This window comes from Natator depressus, chromosome 1, assembly GCF_965152275.1.
Source record: "Natator depressus isolate rNatDep1 chromosome 1, rNatDep2.hap1, whole genome shotgun sequence".
Taxonomy (NCBI): Eukaryota; Metazoa; Chordata; order Testudines; family Cheloniidae; genus Natator; species Natator depressus.
Window position 1 is genome coordinate 262,413,880 of NC_134234.1, and position 10,676 is coordinate 262,424,555.

The 10,676-nt window shown below is 46.4% G+C and overlaps 1 protein-coding gene across 1 annotated transcript; it reads left to right on the forward strand.

The window, feature by feature from the left end:
* Positions 1–6,006: 6,006 nt before the first annotated feature.
* Positions 6,007–8,047, forward strand: LOC141989025 (uncharacterized). The gene is made up of 2 exons (XM_074955289.1): positions 6,007–6,926; positions 7,506–8,047. The coding sequence occupies exons 1-2, from the start codon at positions 6,344–6,346 to the stop codon at positions 8,045–8,047; spliced, it is 1,125 nt and encodes a 374-aa protein (XP_074811390.1). The 5' UTR covers positions 6,007–6,343.
* Positions 8,048–10,676: the final 2,629 nt, after the last annotated feature.

Sequence of the window (10,676 nt, forward strand, 5' to 3'; positions counted from 1 at the left end):
TACCCTAAAAAGGAAAGCATACTAAAGATTTAAAAACAGGGATTTTGTTGCTGGGATTTTGTTCACAATTAGCCTTGTGAAAATCAGTACGGTTTTCAACATATTATTGGACCTACATAGTAGCAGATCTATGTGGCATGTATATGTAAAAGTTTCATCAATTAAAATTATTGTTGGATTAAATACTTTGGTGCATATGGTGTGTATCCTACTACAGAAAGACTTGAGGAAATTTGTAGTAGAGATATACAGGTTTGGAAATATGCACCTTTATGGAGTTTATTAAAAAAATTGAGAGCCTACCCAATCTGTGGATTTAAGTCAGGTGCATTTAAGTATTCCACCGGCAGGGGAAATTGCTCCTAATCCTACTGCACGGTATAGTTCACACTGGGGGCTGGATCTTGGGTTCTATATGGACCCGAATGTGAAATGTAAATCTGAATACTCCCCAAATGGACATATTTTGCAATTAAAAATGATTTTAGATTTTAATATCCTTTAAAAAATTGTCAAGGATGGATTTTTGCCATACCATGAAATGGATTAGAATAATTTCAAAGAGACTGTTTAGGTGTTAGTAACACCGCATGGTGGGGAGAGGGAAAGCTCAGCTATTCTGAGGAAGCCAGAATTAATACAGGTCCAAAACATCATATCCACAGGTTGTCCTAAAAGAAAGGTCAACAATGGTCAGGGATCCACAGCTGAACCCAGACCCACCTCTTTGCCCTCAGCTGAGTCAGTAATGATCCTGAGCTCCTGATTGGCTGAAGACACCAGTAAGCACATTCTTCAATCCTGCAGCAGCCCAGGGTCCCTGGCTGCTCAATAGCATTCCACTCCCGCAACTGTGTTTCTGGTCTGGCTCCTTTTGCTCTCAGCTCCTTCCTTGTTCCAGGCACTCACTCCTGACCCTTGCTCCTGCCTCCTGCTCCTGGTTCCCTCTCCCTGGCTTCTTGTTCCTGGTTTCCGCTCTGACTCTTGGCTCCTGATTCCTGGCTCTCAGCTCCAGTTCACTCCATAGGTTTGGAATTTGGTTTCTGACCATGGCTCTGGTCCTTGGCTCCTGGGGTGACCAGACAGCAAATGTGAAAAACCAGACAGAGGGTGGGGGGTAATAGGAGCCTATATAAGAAAAAGACCCCAAAATTGGGACTGTCCCTATAAAATTGGGACATCTGGTCACCCTATTGGCTCCTGATTCCTTGGCTCCAGCTCACTCCCTAGACTTAATAACTAGGCTCCTGATTTGGGCTCTGGCCACTAGACCTGGTCACCTTTGCTCTAACCACTAGGTCAGCCTTCTGACCTGACCATTAGGCAAGATCACCCATGGCCTGGTTCTTAACAACAGCAACAACTGCAAATCCAATTTATCTGATGTTCCCCAAAGTTTCTGAGTGGAAATGCTCACATTCTGAAGCTTTCTGTAAGGGAGGCCAGTGAACTTAAAACTGCGCTCTCATGTGGAGGCAAAATAAACTGGATTCAGAGTGCAGTGCTGCAGCCATTCAGCAAAGGAACTCAGGAGGAAGAAAAGGAAAAAAGAAAACTGCCTTGGGCTGAAATGAGCAGGATTAAGCCATGAGTCATTGCCAGAGGGAATACTGAATGCAATCCAGACCTCTGTTTTCTGAAGAAAGACAATAGCAGTGTTCCTTTGCAAGCGTCACTAACAGTGCTTGGAAATGTTCCTTGCAGCCAGCACTGCCCCAGTATTCTGCACTTCAGCTCTGGAGTTCCATCAATTGAATCAATACTGAAACCACACTGGAATTCCAGCAAAGCAAACTAGGTTGCCTACACCGCAGAAGCTGAAGACTGGATTCACCATATTACACCAATCCCAGAAAACTATGACTATGCTTTGTTCACCTTCTTATTAAAGCTGCTACAAAACACCTTCCTCGTGGCTATCAGAAGGTCTATACTCCTTCTGAGCAGCAGAAGACAAAGGCTCTCTTCAGCCACAGGCATAGGCACTCTTCAATGAATATGAGAAGAGTGGTGATCCGGACACAGCAAAACCACTAATAGAGTCATTGAACCCTGCCGCCTGAAGAGATGGAACAAGACAGTGGAGGTCTTGACTTCACTAATTCCAGGAGCAAAGCCTGGGCACTCTTCCATAAGGTTGGAGACACTGACTCAGTAAAACACCAGCAAACGAAACACACAGTGCTGTCACCTCACACCTTCTCTGTAATTGAAAGACCAAAACTGACAAGCTGATTAGACAGAAGTTTCAGAAAGTGCTCTTTCTAAATGTCTAAGAAAACCCTGCCATGTCACCACTACAGAAGAAAACAAACAAGGCCCTTATGGCCACTAAAAGTGGAAAATTTGGGGCCAAAGGGATGAGCATGGCTGCCAGACCTATTCACTGCCAAACATTTAACAGGGGAAAGCCCACAAAGCTGGTGTGTGGCAATAGTCACTCTTCAAATGTGGGAAACCACCAAATGATGCCACCAACTATCGCCCCATGTCACTCCTCTCCATCTAGGGTAACCAGATAGCAACTGTGAAAAAATGGGACAGGGGGTGGGGGGTAATAGGTACCTATATAAGAAAAAGTCCCAAAAAACGAGACTGTCCCTATAAAAACGGGACATCTGGTCATCCTATCTCCACCACTCATAAGTTAATGGAGAGTGTTTTACCGGCCCATCTCACCCCGTCCTTGAGGCCATCCTGCCCAAGGAACAGGCTGGCTTCAGACCAGGACAAAGTGCTACAACCAGGTTGTTGACATTATTAGTTACATTGCAGCTGGCTTCCAGTGCAATCTAAAATGTGGAACAGTGTTGGTAGATTTATCTGCCGTCCATGACATGGTTTAAAGATATGAACTATTGGTGAAGGCATCAAGGCTCATCAAATGTCGAAGCAATGTGTGACTCCAGGCCACAATGTCGAGCAACCATAGATACCACATGCTTTTGAATGAGCCGATCAGCAAAGCACGCACCCTCAATGATAGTTTACCTCAAGGATCCATGCAGGCTTAATCGCTATTTAATATCTATATTAGTGACTTACATGACACAATTTCACATAAGTTCATTTACGCTGACATAATTCTTGCAGTACAAGGCAAAGACCTCACCGCCGTCGGTGACATCCTCTCCAGAGACCTCAAGGTAATAGTAGGAATACTTTCAGTATTGGAAGCTCCACCCCAACATCTCCAAAGCCTTGGTAATCGCCTTTCACTGAAACAACAAAGCCGTCAAGTAACCACTTAATGTGACCTTTTATGGTCAACAGGTCAGAAATGAGCCTTGTCCAAAATACTTGGGTGTAACTTTGGACAGAAACTTGACTTTTAAAGCTCATCTGGAAAAGACATCTGCAAAAATGTAAAAGAAAGGACAAGCCTCATCTGCAATGGGCACACACTTTGAACAGCCACTCTAACACTGGCATACTCAGTTGCTGAATATTGAGGACCAGTTTGGGTGGGCAGCTCACATATCAAATCTCTAGGTGTGCATCTTAGTGCTGTGAGGAGAATTTAACAGGAACATTAAAATAAATATCCCCTGCCCCTAAGATCCAGAGACACTTATACAGCTCATGAGTACAAGCAAACTATTGCCAGCCTGAACTTCCCAATTCATGAGGACTTCCAAAACCTTCCAGTAACATGCCTGAAATCTTGCAAACCTTTTTGGGATCAGGCTAAAGTTCTGAAAGCATCCTCATTCAATCCTGAAGAACATTGGAAAGAATTCTGGGATAATACTAATGTACCAAACAAACAGTTGGATTGCCGCCCCCATAAAAGAAACAGCAGGCTTCGAATTCAGTAAAACACAGTAAATCCTGCCTTGGCGATGACCTCTGAAGAGAGACCATCTGTTACAAGTGACTACTTGCAGAGGCCATGAAACATTTTCCCCTATAATTTGATTGAAGAAACTGAAGAGCAACCACCTGTCATCTGTGACCAGAGACCACATTTTATTACTCCCTTCAGAGCTGGATGCCCAGCCAGCAGCCACCCTCTCTCCTCTGTATTCAGAGCTGGCCAGCCAGAGAGCGATGGCTGCTGACTGGGCGCCCAGCTCTGAAGGCAATACTGCTGCCAACAGCAGTGCAGAAGTAAGGGTGGCATGGTATGGTATGGTATGGGATTGCCACCCATACTTCTCCACTGCTGCTGGCTGCGGCTCTGCAAAACACTCCCCATATTCCTTTTATCTAATCTAGCAACATAATCATCTTTTCTCTTCCTCCCCTCTCATAGTGCTTTTTCTTTCTTGTAGTCTACTTTCTGCCACCCTCCCATTCTGGGATGTTCGTGGGAGGAAAAAACCTCATCAAAGAGGTAGGGCTTGCATTTTATTTAGATTTAATTTAACACTTGCTTATACAATTACTTTCAGAAGGTGAACATGATCATTTATGTACAGAATGTCTACTTTTGGTCATTTAATATTAGTAATTCATGTTTGATTTGTTAATAAATTTTAAAATGTTTTGTTACTGGTTTAAATTAGTTTAGTCTATTAAAGGCACTTGTGTTTATAATTGATATTAATTGATATTACAATTTATAAAGTGAATTTACAAAGCAGTTTGATACATACCTGTTTTCACTTCCACTCCAAGCCAGACTGTTTTTTTTAAACCAATGTAGCCCTCTTTTTCAAATTGTGGGATTGTGGCTTTTGGGGCATCTAGTAAAATGTTCTTAAACATTCTGTTATGAAAACAGTTCACAATTATGGAAGTGCTTTGATTTTTTTTCAGACCAATTAAGCATGACACAAGATGGTTTGATTCAACATGAAACTGAAATAGCTTCTGGACTCCAGAATAGTGAAAACTGAGTTTTTTGCACACTTTTGTACTTGTAGAAATGGTATTTGAAGCTGCTGACACATTCTCTCACTGGGTGAAGTGGGTTCTGAGTTGTGTGTGGGGTGGGGAAAATGGAAAACTGAAAAGTTTAGTGGAATTCCAGGAAAAACATAATGGTTTAAACAAAATCAAAATTGCCAATTCATAGCTTCCATCTTGAATTTCTTCCTCATAAGGAATCCTTTACAGCCACTTCTGAAGTTGTACAAAATGGAAGAGGATAGAATTGGTAACAGACTTTCACTTCTGAGTCCTAAGTTTAAATCCAGTCTAGGCTGAAGGCAATCAATAGCAATTAGCAAGAACAATGAGGATAAAACTTGTTGCTGATTGTGAGAAACCTAATTCTGCAGATAAAGTTTCCGATCTCCAGGACTGTCAAACCAGGCCCCCTTCCAAGAATTCAATTCATTCAAAAAATCCAAGAGTTAAAAGAAAATGAAAAACTACAAACAGCTACAAAGAGGATTTTCCAAGATATCGTTAGAGAAGTCTTTGTGGGCTATATAAATGTCATAGAAGTATCATTTTAAGTGGATTTTCCAAGAAAAAATGTTTCTAATGGGGATTGTTTTTATTAGTTCATGATTTTCTAGCTATTTTCTTTATTTAAGGATGATAATGAGACGCTTCCTTTGGGAGATGCGGGAGGAGGCAATTTTGCACCTGCATTTAACTGTGAGCACAAATCCTACCATTTAGGCTTAAAAGTACATTATTTGTAGGGTATATCTTGTTTTGGCCCTAGAAACCTGCCTCTTCCTCAAGAACCTATTTCTTGATACTGGAGTGCTTGCCAGTGACCACTACTCAGTCTCAGAATGTTTGAGGGGAGGTATCTGAGAAGATGGTCATTATTCAATTCCAAGTACATTTTGGTGCCAATGATGGCTTAGGCTCCAATCCAGCACGGCACTTAAGTATGTATGTAAGTGCTGTGCAGGACTGGGGCAATAGCTTCCAGTCTATCTTTCAGTGTTCTTTTGGAGGGAATATTACCCTTGTTTTGGTCATGAATGTTCTCCTGAAGGTTTTTTTTTTCTAAATAGGTTAAGGGTCAGCTGCCAATTTGGGTTATGATGGAGCTCTCAGGAGTTTTTGAAAAGACAGACTAGGCCCTGGTCTACACTAGGACTTTAGGTCGAATTTAGCAGCATTAAATCGATGTAAACCTGCACCCGTCCACACGATGAAGCCCTTTATTTCGACTTAAAGGGCTCTTAAAATCGATTTCCTTACTCCACCCCTGACAAGTGGATTAGCACTTAAATCGGCCTTGCCGGGTCGAATTTGGGGTACTGTGGACACAATTCGACGGTATTGGCCTCCGGGAGCTATCCCAGAGTGCTCCATTTTGACCGCTCTGGACAGCACTCTCAACTCAGATGCACTGGCCAGGTAGACAGGAAAAGAACCGCGAACTTTTGAATCTCATTTCCTGTTTGGCCAGCGTGGCAAGCTGCAGGTGACCATGCAGAGCTCATCAGCAGAGGTGACCATGATGGAGTCTCAGAATCGCAAAAGAGCTCCAGCATGGACCGAACGGGAGGTACGGGATCTGATCGCTGTATGGGGAGAGGAATCCGTGCTATCAGAACTCCGTTCCAGTTTTCGAAATGCCAAAACCTTTGTCAAGATCTCCCAGGGCATGAAGGACAGAGGCCATAACAGGGACCCGAAGCAGTGCCGCGTGAAACTGAAGGAGCTGAGGCAAGCCTACCAGAAAACCAGAGAGGCGAACGGCCGCTCCGGGTCAGAGCCCCAAACATGCCGCTTCTATGATGAGCTGCATGCCATTTTAGGGGGTTCAGCCACCACTACCCCAGCCGTGTTGTTTGACTCCTTCAATGGAGATGGAGGCAATACGGAAGCAGGTTTTGGGGACGAAGAAGATGATGATGATGACGAGGTTGTAGATAGCTCACAGCAAGCAAGCGGAGAAACCGGTTTTCCCGACAGCCAGGAACTGTTTCTCACCCTGGACCTGGAGCCAGTACCCCCTGAACCCACCCAAGGCTGCCTCCTGGACCCAGCAGGCGGAGAAGGGACCTCCGGTGAGTGTACCTTTTAAAATACTATACATGGTTTAAAAGCAAGCATGTGAAAGGATTACTTTGCCCTGGCATTCGCGGCTCTCCTGGATATACTCCCAAAGCCTTTGCAAAAGGTTTCTGGGGAGGGCAGACTTATTGCGTCCTTCATGGTAGGACACTTTACCACTCCAGGCCAGTAACACGTACTCGGGAATCATTGTACAACAAAGCATTGCAGTGTATGTTCGCTGGCGTTCAAGCAACATCCGTTCGTGTGTTATCCTCAGGAGAGTGAGATATAATCCATGGTCACCTGGTTGAAATAGGGTGCTTTTCTTCAGGGGACACTCAGAGGAGCCCATTCCTGCTGGGCTGTTTGCCTGCGGCTGAACAGAAATGTTCCCCGCTGTTAGCCACAGGGAGGGGGGAGGGTTGAGGGGGTAGCCACGCGGTGGGGGGAGGCAAAATGCGACCTTGTAATGACAGCACATGTGCTATGTATGTAATGTTAACAGCAAGGTTTACCCTGAAAGAGTGTAGCCAGTGTTTTATAAAATGTGTCTTTTTAAATACCGCTGTCCCTTTTCTTTTCTCCACCAGCTGCATGTGTTTCAATGATCACAGGATCTTCTCCTTCCCAGAGGCTAGTGAAGATTAGAAAGAAAAAAAAACGCACTCGAGATGAAATGTTCTCCGAGCTCATGCTGTCCTCCCACACTGACAGAGCACAGACGAATGCGTGGAGGCAAATAATGTCAGAGTGCAGGAAAGCACAAAATGACCAGGAGGAGAGGTGGCGGGCTGAAGAGAGTAAGTGGCGGGCTGAAGAGAGTAAGTGGCGGGCTGAAGAGAGGGCTGAAGCTCGAATGTGGCGGCAGCGTGATGAGAGGAGGCAGGATTCAATGCTGAGGCTGCTGGAGGACCAAACCAGTATGCTCCAGTGTATGGTTGAGCTGCAGCAAAGGCAGCTGGAGCACAGACTGCCACTACAGCCCCTGTGTAACCAACCGCCCTCCTCCCCAAGTTCCATAGCCTCCACACCCAGACGCCCAAGAACGCGGTGGGGTGGCCACCGGCCAACCAGCCACTCCACCACAGAGGATTGCCCAAAAAAAAGAAGGCTGTCATTCAATAAATTTTAAAGTTGTAAACTTTTAAAGTGCTGTGTGGCATTTTCCTTCCCTCCTCCACCACCCCTCCTGGGCTACCTTGGTAGTCATCCCCCTATTTGTGTGATGAATGAATAAAGAATGCATGAATGTGAAGCAACAATGACTTTATTGCCTCTGCAAGAGGTGATCAAAGGGAGGAGGGGAGGGTGGTTAGCTTACAAGGAAGTAGAGTGAACCAAGGGGCGGGGGGTTTCATCAAGGAGAAACAAACAGAACTTTCACACCGTAGCCTGGCCAGTCATGAAACTGGTTTTCAAAGCCTCTCTGATGCGTACCGCACCCTCCTGTGCTCTTCTAACCGCCCTGGTGTCTGGCTGCGCGTAACCAGCAGCCAGGCGATTTGCCTCAACCTCCCACCCCGCCATAAACGTCTCCCCCTTACTCTCACAGATATTGTGGAGCACACAGCAAGCAGTAATAACAGTGGGAATATTGGTTTCGCTGAGGTCTAAGCGAGTCAGTAAACTGCGCCAGCGCGCCTTTAAACGTCCAAATGCACATTCTACCACCATTCTGCACTTGCTCAGCCTGTAGTTGAACAGCTCCTGACTGCTGTCCAGGCTGCCTGTGTACGGCTTCATGAGCCATGGCATTAAGGGGTAGGCTGGGTCCCCAAGGATACATATAGGCATTTCAACATCACCAACAGTTATTTTCTGGTCTGGGAATAAAGTCCCTTCTTGAAGCTTTTGAAACAGACCAGAGTTCCTGAAGATGCGAGCGTCATGTACCTTTCCCGGCCATCCCACGTTGATGTTGGTGAAACGTCCCTTGTGATCCACCAGAGCTTGCAGCACTATTGAAAAGTACCCCTTGCGGTTTATGTACTCGCCGGCTTGGTGCTCCGGTGCCAAGATAGGGATATGCGTTCCGTCTATGGCCCCACCACAGTTAGGGAATCCCATTGCAGCAAAGCCATCCACTATGACCTGCACATTTCCCAAGGTCACTACCCTTGATATCAGCAGATCTTTGATTGCGTGGGCTACTTGCATCACAGCAGCCCCCACAGTAGATTTGCCCACTCCAAATTGATTCCCAACTGACCGGTAGCTGTCTGGCGTTGCAAGCTTCCACAGGGCTATCGCCACTCGCTTCTCAACTGTGAGGGCTGCTCTCATCTTGGTATTCATGCGCTTCAGGGTAGGGGAAAGCAAGTCACAAAGTTCCATGAAAGTGCCCTTACGCATGCGAAAGTTTCGCAGCTACTGGGAATCGTCCCAGACCTGCAACACTATGCGGTCCCACCAGTCTGTACTTGTTTCCCGAGCCCAGAATCGGCGTTCCACAGCATGAACCTGCCCCATTAGCACCATTATGCATGCATTGGCAGGGCCCATGCTTTCAGAGAAATCTGTGTCCATGTCCTGATCACTCACGTGACCGCGCTGACGTTGCCTCCTCGCCCGGTAGCGCTTTGCCAGGTTCTGGTGCTGCATATACTGCTGGATAATGCGTGTGGTGTTTAATGTGCTCCTAATTGCCACAGTGAGCTGAGCGGACTCCATGCTTGCCTTGGTATGGCGTCCGCACAGAAAAAAGGCGCGGAATGATTGTCTGCCGTTGCTCTGACGGAGGGAGGGGCGACTGACGACACGGCTTACAGGGTTGGCTTCAGGAGGCTAAAATCCACAAAGGGGGTGGCTTTACATCAAGGAGTAGTTCAGGCAGGACTTCACGGAGGGTTCCAATAAGAAATGGTGCACCTAAGTTATTGTTCTTATTGGAACAAGGAGGTTAGCCTGGCCTCTGATTGATACATGGCTAGATCTACCTCGCAGCACCTTCTCTGTGAGTGACTGCAGTGTGACCTAGAGGAATGAGTCCCCTAGACAGGGGAGAAGGCAAATGAGTACAAAACAAATCTGGTCTATTTCTTGTTTTGATCCACTCCATCTATCTTTTACATCTTTGGCTGGCAGCAGACGGTGCAGAAGGACTGCAAGCCATCCACATCTCATGGCTGCTCGGCAGAAGATGGTACAGTACGACTGCTAGCCATCCTCATCTCTTGCCTGCCTGGCAGAAGATGGCACAGTACGATTGCTAGCCATCGTGATCTCTTGCCTGCCCGGCAGAAGATGGTACAATACGATTGCTAGCCATCGTCATCTCTTGCCTGCCCGGCAGAAGATGGTACAATACGACTGCTAGCAATCCGTATTGCCTGCCTGCTCACCATTAGACGGTTCAATACGACTGACTGCAGGACTAAAGAGAATGACCTGGTCAAGTCACCAAAAATTTAGTCCCTGCGCCCATGTCTGCCCAGGCGCTCCCAGCCGACGTGGCCAGGAGCACCTCGGACATGACGAGGACGGCTACCAGTCATACTGCACCGTCTGCTGCCAGAAGGCAATGGGTTGCTGCTACTGTGTAGCAATGCCGTACCGCGTCTGCCAGCACCCAGGAGACATACGGTGACGGTTACCTGAGCGGGCTCCATGCTTGCGGTGGTATGGCGTCCGCACAGGTAACTCAGGAAAAAAGGCGCGAAACAATTGTCTGCCCTTGCTTTCACGGAGGGAGGGAGGGAAGGGGGGGACTGACGATATGTACCCAGAACCACCCGCGACAATGTTTCAGCCCCATCAGGCAT